Source organism: Populus nigra, chromosome 9, assembly GCF_951802175.1.
Source record: "Populus nigra chromosome 9, ddPopNigr1.1, whole genome shotgun sequence".
Classification (NCBI taxonomy): Eukaryota; Viridiplantae; Streptophyta; class Magnoliopsida; order Malpighiales; family Salicaceae; genus Populus; species Populus nigra.
Window position 1 is genome coordinate 756,456 of NC_084860.1, and position 15,456 is coordinate 771,911.

The 15,456-nt window shown below is 34.8% G+C and overlaps 1 protein-coding gene and 1 long non-coding RNA gene across 2 annotated transcripts; both read right to left on the minus strand.

Moving 5' to 3' along the window:
- Positions 1-8,542: 8,542 nt before the first annotated feature.
- Positions 8,543-10,239, minus strand: LOC133703401 (uncharacterized). Its single transcript, XR_009843882.1, has 2 exons — positions 9,877-10,239; positions 8,543-9,151 (listed from the first exon to the last, which is right to left on the minus strand). It is a non-coding gene; the product is annotated as an uncharacterized LOC133703401 (long non-coding RNA).
- A 193-nt stretch (positions 10,240-10,432) lies between these two features.
- LOC133703399 (disease resistance protein RPV1-like) lies at positions 10,433-15,127 on the minus strand. Its single transcript, XM_062127883.1, has 6 exons — positions 14,604-15,127; positions 13,158-14,256; positions 12,585-13,013; positions 12,178-12,508; positions 10,968-11,669; positions 10,433-10,753 (listed from the first exon to the last, which is right to left on the minus strand). The coding sequence occupies exons 1-6, from the start codon at positions 15,098-15,100 to the stop codon at positions 10,677-10,679; spliced, it is 3,135 nt and encodes a 1,044-aa protein (XP_061983867.1). The 5' UTR covers positions 15,101-15,127; the 3' UTR covers positions 10,433-10,676.
- Positions 15,128-15,456: the final 329 nt, after the last annotated feature.

A 15,456-nucleotide genomic window follows, 5' to 3' on the forward strand; every position in this document is an offset into this window, starting at 1 on the left:
TATTTTAAAAATAGTTTATTTATATAAAAGATAAAAACAAAACCATATATGAACCAGAGAAATCCCTCCAAAAATTAAACAAATAAAAAAAATTAATATTATTTTAAAAAAACTCTCTAGACAAATTTTAAAAAAAAAATTTTGTTTATTTTTTTTTTATTTTTTAACTGGCTCTTGAGCCTAACATGACGCTATATTCAAGAGCCTCGAGTATAACACCTGTCGCACACCACCCACGCAATGATTTTAGCAATTTTTTGTTTTTTGCTTGATTTGAAATCTTGAAAATCGTTACCTAATATGAAAACCTGAATTTCCTAGTCTTTGTCAGAGATTAGAAGATAAAAAACTAATTATGACTAAGAAAAATATTAACACTCTTAATATACCCTACTAAGCTGCTTCGGTTTGATGTGATTTAAAAACTTGAAATATTAATCAAATTCTAAAGTTTTAATAAAACAATTATTAAATCCTAAAATATATGTAAAAACATATTCTTTTATTTTTATAAAAAATATAACATAATTTTATTTATTATTGAGATATTTCACCATATTCAAATTAAACACTTAATTCTTTATTTTTTTTTATTTTTATAATTCAATAACATAAAAAAAAACACAAACACACACTCAATCTCTTTTTATTATGATTTTCTCATTCATCACTTTTACATATTACAAAATATCACAAAAGTTCAAAATAAATCAAATAAAAGTAATCTAAAAACACCTATCAACGTCTGATAATTACAAAAGAAAGCCTAACGGTGCTGGAAGGTTTCTGGGCATGGAACAGTGGCTCTCCACCGCCACTGGCGGCGCGTGAACCAATCCAGAGAGCGGGGAGAGATCTCACCTTCCTGTTGGCTGTGGACAACGCCGTTACCTGCAAAATACCAAAAAAAAGCAACAAGCAAGTCGGTTTTAGTTTTGTTATCAAATCAGCTTCTCCTCGTTCCCCTTTTCAGATCTGCTGCTCTTTCTCTTCCTTCAAATCTGCCAAATCTGGAGCCGGGCGTTGCACGCGCCGCCAACAGGCCAGGCGTGTGGATGGCTGGATCGGCAACTTCCCTCATCCTCCTTCATTTCTACACCGGCAGTGTCGTCCACCGCTGCCATGGTTGGGAGACCGGCACCCATGAAGTCTCGGTTTTCTGCCCCTTCTACTGTCCTTCGGCCTCCCTTCTCATCTCCTCATCGTCCCTGTAATGAGCTGCTGGACAAGGGATGCTGCTGTTGGCCGGTTGATGGTGGTTGCCGATGGCGATGCTGAGGCGGAGATATCGTGGTTGACAATGAGGGCGGCGCTGCTGCCGCTGATGGTGAAGACCGGTTGAGAGAGAGGGAAAGTCGTTTTGGTTCTCTCTGCCAAGAAGGAAAATGGAAGGGGGACACCTGCTTTTGGTAAATGGAGGGTTCGGTTCAGAGAGGGAGGGGCTGAAGCAAGCAGGGACGGCTGAAGAGGAAAGGCCAAATGGCCCAGGGGAGAAGCTCTCTGGTGTGCCTTTTGCAAGGCAAAAGGGGAAGAACGGCGCTTCTGGGTTTTTTTTTCAAGGTCAGGGAGGGGCGGCTGTAGAGAAGATAGATTTTAGGTTTTCCCCCCCCCCCCCCACCCTAAATTTTCTCTCCTGTCTTTTACTGCAGCATGGTATTTATATGAAAAATTTTCTCTTAATTTTTTTTTTTATAAATTTTAATTTTTTTGATTTTTGTATTTTTCAAAGCAAGCAATATCAACGTCGATTCAATAAAAAAAATCAGTGATTATAAAATTAACGTGTTAAAATTTAAACACGTTCAAAATACATTTGAAAATTAAAATTCTTCTGAGATGATATTGAAAATACTAAAAATAATACAAATATATCAAAAATGCAATTTTGAGGGTTTGTGTTGTTTTTTTACTATTTTTGATTTTTTTGAAATTTTATCAAAAGCTTGGGTTAAAATTTGGGTAGCAACAACACCCACGCCAGACCCAAGGCTCATGAGTCTAATAGCCATGTCAAATCCAAGCACCTGGTTTTGGCAGTATTGTCAGACCCATAGTTAAATAAACTAAAATGTTGAGCGATGCAATTGAAAAAATAATTGAATTAAAAGAATGATATAAAATATTGAAGGATGCGATTGAAAAGATAATTTAATTAAATGAATAATTAAAAAATAATAATTAAAAAAATAAGAATCAAATGAAAAGTGAAAAAAAATAGATTAAATTAAAAAAAAAATTTAATTTTATATATAATTTAAAATAAAATAAATGATAACAAAAAGAATATAGACTAACTGAATAGCAATTTTGAAAATGAGTAGGGGTGAGCTCTAAAATCGAGGAGGAAATTAAGAGGAAAGAAAGAAGAAGAAACAACAACCACCAATGCAAAACCCAATTATTTTACACGCTGCTCAGAAATGGAGGCGAAGCTGCAAAGATTAAAATGCCACTGTGAAAGCCGGAGTTTTGTTGCTAGATGGCGTCGTATGCATCGTTCTAAGAGTGCAGAAAAACCTAGGGCGCAACCGATTTTTTAAGATTAATTATTATTTTATTTATGCAAAAATATTAAATGGCCTTGGAATGAAGCTCCATGGTTACAAAAAGAAAAGAAAAGGAAAAACAAAGATAAAACACTCCTTAACCCAAGGCAAAGATAATTATGATTTAAAGGTATTCTGAGTTATTTTACTGTAAAATTAAAATGAAAAAGTCAAAAGTTTTGTTAATCATTTTACTGTGTAAATAATAAAATGATTGTTATAACCTTGTTCCGTTGGCAAATTATGTTGTGTTAATAGTAGGAAAATCATCGCTTCACAGTTATAATTACTCTATGTGACAATAATAAATCTACAGTAAAAGTTAGATAAAACACTCATTTTATTGTGCATAAAATTAATTAATTTGGTCAAAATATATTTTGAGATAATCTTTAGCCCTTGTTTAATTTCCTGTTCCATTTTTCTCATACATATTATCGCACGTGTGCAGCGTCGCAGATGTCGTCCTCCTCACTCAATTGTGTGTATCTATCTGGCAAATATGGAGAGACAAGGAGTTCTTGTCTTTTTATCAGTGGAAGAAATAGAATGAGAGACGTCACTTAGTATTTTGGTCACTAGAAACCCTAACTGGTCTCAGAGATCGCGTACGGAGACTGGTTGCGTAAAGGAAATGTATTAGCACCCCAAATACGTCCTACCTAAGGTAAACTGCATTGTTTTATTTGTCTGATCAAAATCTAAGGTTTGGTCGTGTTTTTTAATTGTTGGTCATATCTGTCTAAGATTGAAGAAAAGCCTTTCTTAATAAAGAAGTTCTTATCTTAATGGGGTAAAACCTAACCGTTCTAGCGTCAAATAAAAAAAACTACCTTTTTAATATCAGGAGTACGTTTTATGTATAAAATTGTAATCCTGGATATTAACAGAAAACAAAATAATTTTTTTGAATTTTTAAAATATTGGCCAAATTCTCGTGACTTTAATAAACTGGTTATTAAAGCCAAAATGCATGATAAAATATTTTTTTTGAAGTTTTCTTTGTTGTATGAAAATAGAATATGAGTTTTTTAGCTTTGAGAGATTTAGCCGTATGCATGAAAACAAAAACATGTTTTTTTTATGTTTTGACGAAAACCAGGTATTTTAATACCGAATGTGTATTTTTATGATGTAAAAATACAAACCAATATTAAACAAAATTTAGTAGAAAAATACGTGAAAGAATCACGGATTTCTAAAAATATATTTTTTTTGAAATTTTTTTTGGAGCGAGCCAAACCCAGCCTGCTTATTTTGGGCTGGGCCAGACTTGTCTGGCCCAATGAGCAGTGGAGCACTCTCCATTGTTCACATGCTACGTCAATAGTGGAGAGTGAATTAATCTACTCTCCACTGTTCACGTAGAACAATGGAGATGGTGCAGCGAAGAAGAAGAAGAAGAAGGAAGAGGGGCGGACCTGCGATGGCTTCGAGGTTGTGCTGCTGGCGGTTGCTGACCGGAGAACGGCTCGGACGGTGGTTGACCTTTCTTCTTCTTCTCTGTGTTTTTTTCTCCTGCTCTGTTCTCCTCTATTTCTGTTTTTTCAATGTTTCTTCTTCTATTTCTCACGGTGCAGGTCTGATATCAATGACGGGGAGAATGGTGGCAGCTGGCGGTGGCTCTGGGGTGGCGTTGGTGGCGACTATGCGGACAGCAGCTGGTGGTTCTTTCTCCTTTCTCTCCTTCTTTGTTTTCACTTCCAAGACTTGGTAATGGCGTTGGTGGTGCTGTTGTTCTTCTTCTTATCCATGTGTGTTGCCTCTGTCAACAACGTCCTCTTCTCTCTGTCGTGGCTGTGCTGCTGACAACTCACGGTGCTGGTGGCAATAGGGGAACTGGGGAAGCTTCTTGGCCGGTGGTTCTCCTTCCCTTCTCAGCGTTGTCCTCTGTTTCTGGCCTTCTCTGTTCCTCTTATCTGTCTTCAAAATCTTCTTCCCCACCCCCGGTTTGTTTTCCTTCTCTATTCAGTTCCGTTTCTTCCCTCTCTGTCACTGCCTTTCTCTCTTTCTCCAAAATTTTGCCCTCTCTGGTTTCCTTTTTTTCTTTTCTTGTCCTCCTCCTTTTTATGTCGCTCGCTCCCCTGTATTTATAGGTAGTCGAGGAGAGGTTCACCATACCCTATACAAGCACAGGGCATGGTGGCTGGGGCATGGGTCTTCTACTTTTCGTCATGGTGGGGGCATGGGTCTCCTGTTTCTCCATTAATGAGGGTATGGGTTGTGTAAGTAGTTAGGCAAGTGGGGAGGTAGAGAAGGAGAGAGTGAGCGGGAAAAAGATTTCAAAAATCCTCTTCTCCCCTATCTCTGCAATTGCAGGGGAGAAGAAGTTAAACGGCACCGTGTAGTTTTTTTTTTTAAAAAAGGAAAACGAATTTAGAATTTGGAAGTGACACAAAAATGGGTTATGACACAGATCATCTTAATTAGAACCCTGCATGCATGTTTGACAAACTTGAAAAACCGTTATGGAAGCACTTTCTCATACTTTCTTTCTCTTGACCTTATCACATCAGGCAATATAATCTTCAAACCTTACCTTTACCTCATTTCTGTCACATATATGTAATCTCTTTCTTCTATTTCTTCTAGGCTTAGGCTCCTTTTTCTACCAAAAAAATAAAAAATAAAATGTCTAGCTATCCCACCATAGCCATTCAATGTTTACTAGCTTCTCTTGGGTTGACGAGAACTCATCCCAACTTCAAGCTGAGTTGCTTGTTACATCTACGTGTAGACATCTCCTTAATGGAGTACGTACTAGTTTAAACTTCAAGCTTCTATCTTGTATTTCTTACCTGCTCTATGTGTATGTCTGTCACCCCCGCGATGTCTTACCTGCTCCTGGACTTGCAGGATGTTCAGTGGACCGTGAGAAATAGTCATGGTGCGCCCAAGCTAGTCCAAACACCCCACATAAATAATAATAATAAAAAAAAAGGTACATAAACATACTTAGGTCACCCTCGTAAAGTCTGGCTCATTAATTAAACAGAACCAAAGAGTCATAGATTGCGGCAACCCATCAGAAGGGCTGATCTGATGCTTTCGTCAACAAACTAGAATAATACTAAGTGAATCATTCCTTTCTCCTTGTAAACTATATCATTCCTACAATTCATACTAAGGGTTACTACCTCTCTCTCTCTCTCTCTCTCTATACCTCTCAAATTTATAATTTATAGCTTATTTAGTATCATAATAACAATAGAAATAGGTAGTGATATTTATTTTTTATTTAAAAATATATTAAAATAATATTTTTTTTATATTTTAAAATTTATTTTTGATTTCAATACATTAAAAAGATTTAAAAACTAAAATATTAATTTAAAATAAAAAATTAATTTTTTTAAATATTTTTTAAATATAAATTAAAATAAACATATTCTTACAAATTCAACTCTTTTTCATTCATCTAATTAACGTGTTTGGCACAAGTTTCATCGTTCCATGTTCTCAAGCAAGTACTTCGTCTTTGACAAACCGTTACAAAAGCACTGTCTCACTTGACCTTGACAATATATATTGAATTTATTAAATTAATTAGCTTCATATATATTTTTATTATTATTATTATTGTGGGTGTTCGGGTCAGTTTGCGCGTACTTCGACTAATCTCACGGACCTTGAAGTTAACGACCATGTAAGCCTCCAATGGCCATCATATGAGTAATCACAGGGTTCGAACTTGAGATCTAAAAAGAAATAAACCTCTTAATTCCAAACTCTTACCACTAGATCACCATCTAAATTATTATTAGCTTCACATTTTAAACATTAGACTACGTACGTTCCCAGGATGTCCAATATATATGTTTACCATTTTGGTCGCCACACTTTATGCTTACGTATTTACCTGTGTACTTACGTATACTGCATGTAGGCTTATTTCTAAACTTCTGTTTTGAAAATTCTTTTTTTCCAAAATTAAGAAAGGTAACTTCAAGATTAAGAGCACGAATGAATCATGAAATTTCGATTCGAGAGTGGGTTAAAAAGTACTTTCAAAATAGATATTTTAAATTCAATTAGTCAGATTTACAAAAACAACTATAAATATTTTTAATTAAAAAAATTAAAAATTAAATTACAAATATAAAAGCGGGCATTGGAATAAGATAACCTTTTCCTATGGATCACATTATTTGCTACAGTGTAATTATTAGGGATAAGATCATAGTTTTTTTCATGGAACACGTTTGTTATTATCATATTAATTAAGAGCAAATATAAGTCTTAATTAGAACATTTTAGATGTACATTGAAATAACTCAATTATATTTAAAGATATTTAAAAAAAAAACAAAATCGAGGTCCAGGAGTTTTTTAATTTTCATACCCTTCTCTAGCATAGTAAAATGACTACATTGCTTTAAAAAGCAAACACACTAAAATTGTCGTCAAAGGATTTTCTTATATTTTTATCATTTTTTTTAATTAATTTGAAAAAGAAGCAAATTAATCTCTTAATAAATATAAAATATATAGAAAAAAGTGGCTAACACGCGCAACAAATACGCCATCAAGTGGACACCACTTGCACCATTTAGGCAGTGTATGTGGTATCTTCCAGCAGTAAAAAACAAGCAACCACCATATCCTCTAAAGCGTTAATGGTGGTGTAGTCGATGAAGTGATGCATATGACGTGATTTGTGGCAGTTTGGCTGTAATGGAATTTGTTTTCCTCCTTCCCTTTCTTTTCTCTCACATCTCCTCGGGATTTATATTGGTAAAGCAAAAACTCAAAGTTATCCTTTCATTTTGTTGTTTTTTCAATTGTAGTCATTATTTTTTTGATTGGTTTTTATTTATTTTGAATCTTTTTTTTGTTGTTTTTTTTTTTAATTTCATCTCTTATCATTTAGCTATATTTGGTTTTATATCAAATATAATCCTCATTCTTTTAATTACTATCTTTTTAATATCCTTTTCTTAATTGAATTTTTTTTCTTCAATTTAATCCCCCGTCATTTTATTTTTAAGTCAGATTTCATCCTTATATTTTTATTTTTATTTTTTCTTTGGATTTTTTTATAATAACTCTGGATCTTTTTTTTAAATTGATTTTTTTATTTTATCGTTTAACATTAAATTGGTTGATAATATTTTGGTTTTTTGTGATTTTTCTCAATGCATTGATCTTGATCTTATGACCTAGGTCACGAATATTAAATGTTAGCATGGGTTGACATTAGTCTTTTTTTTTTACAACAATCTTTGTTTTTAATTTTATTTTTTAATATTAGATTTATTAAGGAATGAACTTCTTTATTTTTTCGAAGTGCTTTCTATGAGGATAATCCAACATCACGACCTAGGGCAAATTTATCATGCTAACTTAGATTGGCTCAGACCTTTTACATTATTTTATTTTATTTGTGACATATTTGGTCCTCATTCATTTCAATGATTTTTTTTGCTTTTTTGCTTTTTTAAAATTAATTTTTTTATTTTATTCTTCAATAATTTGATTGTTGAGAATTGGGCTTTATAATTTTTTTTTTCAATGCGGTCATTTTGTTATCTTAACCTGGATCAAGGTATCCAATATTAACCCGAATTGAGATCGATCTTTTATTTTTATCTTTTTTACACTGATTTTATTTTTCAATTTCATTTTTCAATATTGATTTTTTAAAAATTAAACCTTTTTGTTTCTTTTTACTTATTTTCTATAAGGATGGCCTAACATCATGAATCGAGTTGGGAGTTTGTCATGTTAACTCGAATGAACTCAATTATATTTTTTTGTTATTTTGTAATTTTTTTAAATTTTTTCTTTTGATATTGAGTTTTTTTTATTCAATTTTTTTATTTTTTTTCTTTTTGGTAATTTTTTTCCCTGCAAGTATCACCTTTTCTCTTTGGATTTAATAAATTTGTTGTCGTTGTTTTTTTCATCAGATATTAAATTAAACCATTTTATTGGATAAAAAATGATTTATGACTTGTGTAGCAAAAAACTTTTCATGCTTTAAAATATGCTGACAATTCTTGAACATCGTGTTTTTTTTATATATATATACACACACACACAATAACAATGTGGGTCCATGATAGGCTTTTAGCCCCAGCGGGTTGGAATGAAAAAAAGTTCATGAGCCGTACGTGAAGAAAATTTTATGAACCTTTATATAAATATATATATATACACTTAGATTTCATGCCCGCACTTCGCAGGGGTAATCTTTGGAGACGTTGATATCTTCAGTTAAGTTCCTTCCTGAGCCGTACGTTCAAATGCAGGATTGAGTTCAATGACAGCGAACTTCTTTCAAACTTTTCGTGCAGTTGATGATGAAATGGAACTACTTTCGTTTTTGCAGAAAGTGATTCTTTGCAAGCTGTACATTTCCATGGTCTGCTTCAGCTTAAGCCTACACTTAATGCACAATCCAAAACTGATATCTATTTTTTTCACAGTTTTCATGCTAAAAAAGCCTACTGGTAGTATTGGTTGAAGAACACTTTGCACTTACTGCATATAAATTGCTCATAGATTAAAACTATAGAAATCAGCCATATGAACTGAATCGAGAGTATCAAGGCGACTATATCCAAAAAGCCGGTGTGTTGCTGCCTTCCAATCTAACACCCAAACTGTGAAGAGGGAAAAAAAAGAAGTCATCAACCATAAATAACATTCAAGCAAAAGTATTGATATTGAATTCCTAGCTCTAGCAATACCCATGCTTATGGTATTCACTCTTTTATTTTTTACTGAGTAACAGAAGCCATTGTTATATTCCCACAGTAGCAGGTGGGAAATTTTCCTTCGACCATGCTTCAAACAATCTCGTCAAGTATAAACTATAAAGAGTTTGAAACCCTTAAATTATTTAACACGACAGGGATGAAGAAATTCCTACACAAAAATCTATATAAACACGAACCATCTCCTGAATTTAAACAAACATTGTAGGGAAAACACAGCAAACAATGCCTCAATTTGGGCATAAACATATGGGAGGGGAAAAAAGAAGGCAAAATAAAAAAAATACAGAAGCGAATCTGCCTAAAGAGATCCAACTTCAACAAAGAAACCTAACCAACATCTCAAAAGGAAGAATGGAAGCTGTTAAAGATATAATAAACTGGAAAAAAGAAAAAGGAAAAAAGAATGGAAGCTGTCATCAATCTTTCATAAAAAGAGCAAACCACAAAGACAGATTAAGCAAGACCAAAGAGAAAAAAATTGGAAACAGAACCCATGAGGAAGCAAGCAGGGGAAGAAAAAAAAAACTGAAGAAGGAAAGCTGCAACACTCAAACACTAATCCAGCAGCCCCTCTCTAAATCAAGCAAGAAAAACTGCAGCTACCAGACCTGAAAAATTAGAGGACAAATGTTGAACATCAATGCAAGCATGAAGAAGAAGCAGAGCCATGAAACACTTGACGAGCACTACTATACACTGCCACAAATAAAGCTCTGCCTTTTTTCTAAAGCCATCATCAACTTTCCATCCCTCTCCATCCTCCATGTCACTTGGCTACTGTGTGTTGTCATTATCATCTTGCAACACTTTCACCACCAAGGTTCATCACCACCATGGTGGCTTTGTCAATGGAGACCCCAACAACTACACCCTTAACACGCGTTAATCATTACCATGTACTCTATGGAGTAATTTACTGTTTTTTTATCCCATAAAAGAAAATCTAGTGATTGGAAGGTGGCAGCCACACCTTATTTTTCAAAGACTTATCTTGATAAAATCATATTTTCTAAAACCAAGAAAACCATAAACATTAACACGACCCAACTACACATTTGTCTTTTTTTTTCTTTTTTTTTTACAGCCTTACAAATAATTAAAACAGACTATCTTACAAAAACCAAGAACCAACACCAAAAAGACAATGACCATGATTTCTTTAACAGCAAACACAAAAATGCTGAAAATAAACAATTTCGTGCCATGGCAAATGTATTAATCTCATATAATCTCATCCAAAAGAATATCTCATTATATAATAAGCCTAAAAAAGCCTTGAAAGAATCTTCAAACAATCACATCGAAGAAAATAAGTTGAAATGTAAAAACAATAAGACAGACCTGAGTGAAGACAAATGTGTCACGAGATAATCTGTTGCTCGCTGATCTCCTCCGCAATTCGAAAGAATCAACCCCTCTCTCTTACAGCGCCACCAACCATGCAAGAGGCTAAACAAAGATGCCTCCCTTTTTCTTCCAATATCCCTACCGAGAAAAATAAGCACAAAACTCATCAATATCAAATGACAAAAACAAAAAAAAATTTGCAGAGTCTAATCAACAGTGGTTACAATAAAAAAAAGACTAGATAATGACATGAACTTTAATTTGTGAGGAAGCCTTGACTATTAAAGCCTTAAAATATAATACCAAATATCTAATTGCTTTAAAATATAATAGATTATTAATACCCTCTCACCTTTCTTTTCAAATAACCACGAACATACTTCCAAGTTGCCAGGATTATAACGCGCAGCACAGGAATAATTCCTAAAAATATGAGAAGCTGTTTCTACATTGGCTAGATGTACATCATCATCATCATCATCATCGCTACTGTTGTGGGTTGTGATAACTTCCCTGTATGATGAGCTACTACTTTGGGATGTGATAACTTTATTCTTTGATTGGATATCATCATCATCACCATTTCCTTCCTCTTCATGCAACCATAGGACACCAACCATCATTATTTGAATAGTTGGATCAAGTGGAACCACTGAAATACTCACGTCATCACCATTATCAAATGTAGGATCATCGCCCCCTAATTTCCAGTGGCTTAGCGATTGGAGTACAGCATTCCCGTGCTTGTAGCCACTAGGAAAGAAAGAGGCGGGACAAAACAAGGATCGACCACCGGTATTGTTTCTGATTTCGAGATAAACAGAACCACAGAGAAGGGTTTCTGACGTGGTACAAAACCTTGTGAATAGATTAAAACCATATATCCGGTGCGCAGCAGGTGAGGCTATTTGGAATGACAGGCAGCCCACAAACTCTTTCTGAATGATCCACTCCTCTTCTTCCTCCTCATAAAACTTAAACATCCCATCTTCATCAGATACGACAACGTTGAATACGCCCTTAAAAACTGTTACCTGTACCATCAAAACGATGTCCATTATAAAATGAGCAAAGGAAGAATTTTCCAGGAGAAGTACACAAATGTAGATTTGAAATACAATAAAACGGGTGTGTGAGGACCTGAAATATCCAGGGCTGTATTTGAGCGTTGACCGTTTCCATTATTCTGAACATGTGTGAGTCAGCCTTTTGGATTAATTCTAGCTTCATCGAATCTTGGATGTCAACTAATTGATCACAATCATATACTACAGTCCAAGGGATTAGATTTGGAACTGTTTGCAGTGAATAACTACTAGACACGTCTAACGAAGACAAATTGGATGGAAGCTCTGGGAGGGTCTGAAGCATTTTGCAATTTCTTAAAGTCAGGGCTATGAGTGGACTGAGGTCCTTAATGCTTTCCGGAAGAAAACGAATTGGAGTTCCACTTAAATCTAGTCTCGTCAAGGAGTGTGGCAATGTAAATCTCGAAGTTTTCCTTGCTGAAAACCTAGAGGGAAACAATAGCTTCAACGACAAAGATGAAATGTATGATGTACTAGCAACAAATCCATCACTTTGAAGCAACCTGTGTCCCTGATGATGCTCTAATTCCATATTCAGGCTGTCAAGATTTGAGCAACCATTTAAATAAAGCTCTTGAAGTGAATTCAATCTACTCACTTCTTCTGGAAGCTCCACGAGACTCTTACAATTCTTCAGATTTAACATCATGAGACAATGTAAATCTCCAATAGAATCATGAATCTGAGCCAAATGGATGCAGTCTTCAAGTATTAGATTTTCAAGTCTTGGCAGACCTGACAAATCTGGGGTTCTAATGAGGCCATGTGAGTGACGCAGATCAAGTATTTTTAATTTTGGAAGAGACTGCAAAAACACCCGAATTTAGTTGTTATCAATTGAAAATAAGAGAGATAGCTATGCAGAGAGACTAGATACATACCAATTTTCCTTTCCAAGCATCAACTAGACTGCTTCTGGATAAATCAAGAACCACAAGCTTCTCCAAGCATAATTGGTTTGGTATGGATCTCAAAGAGAATCCATGCCAGGATAACCATACCAAATTCTTAGGGAAGTGTTCATAACTTCCATGGAACTTCAAGTAATTTAGTTGGAGAAATTTTACATTTTGCATCTTTCTCAAAGCATCCGTGCTGAGGACGGGTAACAAACTTGCTTGACCACTTTGTACTTGTTCCCCGAAGAAAAGGTCAGAAAGCCATTCTCGAGAGGGGAACGTAGGAAGACGATAATGTTGAAAGAAGTTATGCTTGAGGCGAACCATTGAATCACCACAGATAGCTTTGGTACAATTATCTTCCATTAATGCATGCATATCAATGGTAAGGCCACGCAATTTTTCAGCATCCTGTTCAAAAATATTAAAAGTATATGAGAAATGAATGTAAAAGAATAAACAAAATGAGGTACTTACAGTAGTTTCTTTCAATATAGTAAAAGCATGAACTTTTAATATTTACATGCAGATAGGAAAACAAAAACAGGTACTTACACTTGCTTCTTTCAAAACTGTAAAAGCTTCCATGTGATGCCATATTCTTTGACACTGGGGTGATTCTTGACGAGAAATTTCCCTTCCCATATCTCTTACGAGTTGATGCATCCACAACCTTTTATCACTGTTGATTTCAACAATTTCTACAAGACATCTATCGATGAGATTGTCAATCCTGAATCTTGCACCTATACCGAGCCCATCTAGTATCCTAACAGCATAATTGTAATCCATTCCATTGAAGAAACAAGCAATATCAAGGAATAAGTTCTTCTGGTATTCATCATCGAGAGAGTCGTAACTTATTCGAAGAATCTTTTGAACTTCACAATTTGGAATCACTTCCATTTCATGCAATGCACTTTCCCATACTTCTCGACTTTTACCAGATAATGAAGAACCAATAACACGAAGGGCCAATGGAAGTCCATTACAATGATTCACTATTTTCCAAGAGTCCTCTACAAAACCTTCAACAGGGTAAGCTTGTCCAAAGGCATGCCAACTGAAAAGCTCAAGTGATTTTCCGCTATCTAGAGGTTCAACTTTGCACTTGACCCCCTCATCATTGGCTGAAAGCAGACCCTTATTTCTGGTCGTTACAATGATTTTACTTCCTTTACAAAGCCAATTTTGCATGCCAACGATTGCATTGAATTGGTCCCTTTCCTCAACGTCATCTAGAACAATAAGAGTTCTTCGACAACATATTACATCCTTAATCTTCAAGATTCCTTCATCAACATCATTTATCTCATCAACACTTTTTTTTAGGATGTCGGAAAGAAGTTGCCTCTGTAGGCAAACTAAACCCTTGAATTCCTTTGACCTTTCTCTAAAATTTGAAAGAAAGCTCTTTCCTTCAAATTTATAAAAGTTCTGGTTATAAACATTCTTGGCTATGGCAGTCTTTCCAACTCCACCAATTCCATAGAGTAAAGCAATGGCAGCACTATGGGACCTATCTTGCAGCCATGAGTTGATATATTGTATTACAGAATCTCTACCAATGAAATGTAAAGGCAAATGAAATATTTTTCGATCCAAAGTCTTTGAGACGTTCTCCACAATAGATTGGACAAACTGTGCCTCATACCTACATCGGAAAAGTAAAATACAATGTACGATAATTAGTAGTCTCTCTAGCTATAAGCAATAGAAATAAACGACATTTAGCTAGGAAATTAAAGCAGGTTGTGTGTCAATGATTGATGGTTAAATTTGGAAAAAAAAAAATCATGAAACAATGAAGAAATCTTAGGTATTTTATTTTATTTTTCTTATATGTTCTCCGGATTAGGAGTGGTTTAGTTTCTCTAAATTGGGAGTGGTATTATCAATCTTCGTCTAAATACTTAAATGCAAAAACTGAATTAATTAAGAGTTCAGAACCAGCATTCTAATCTTATGCGATGTGTAGTTTCATCAAGAGATATAACTTACCCATCTCCTAAAACCATTCCTCCCAAATCTGCAACTTCCTTCAAAGCAATCCTCCACCCATTCACCCGCTCCATCTCCTCCTTGAAGCGCTTTTCGTGTTCCACAAATGCTGCAGCGAAGCTCCCAGTTTGATTTCTGACTTGGGATGGATCCACATCATAGAATACCGGCAAAACTATGGAGTTAGTAGTCCTCTTACGTTCCATGATCATAACAAGTTCATCGAGGCACCATCTCGACCGAGCATAGTCTATGGAGAACACGATTATCGATATTTTTGATTGTTGTATTGCTTTCTGGATCTCCAACTCTATATTATGTCCTCTCTGAATCTCATCATCATCTCTAAATGTGTGAATCCCTGCTTGGACTAGGGCCGTGTAGAGGTGATCGGTAAATTTCCTGCGGGTGTCTTCACCTCTAAAACTCAAGAACACTTGATGTTTACAATTAGAAAACCGTGAAGAGGAGGATTCTTGATATTTCCCACCAGCCATTTCGAGTCTGGCAAAGATAAAACTTTTCAAGGATCTGAACAAATGAGGGAAAAGCAAAAAAAAGTTGCAGGATTAATGTGGATAGTTCACGATCAACGGGACACCAATTATATACTGTCTCTATGGTACGGAACGTTTCCACTTGAAGACTTTTTTGGCTTTATCTGCAAGACTTGATGTTGATTATAATCGCTAATCTATTTCTTGGGGGTCAAGTTGATCTGAATGAATAAAATGACATGTAGTCATGCATCGTATCAATCAAACAGTGAAAATAAAAAAATAATTAATTAATTGTTGAAGTCAAATGCGAAGCACACTGGGATTTATAGACATGTTGAAAAATTGTAATTTCT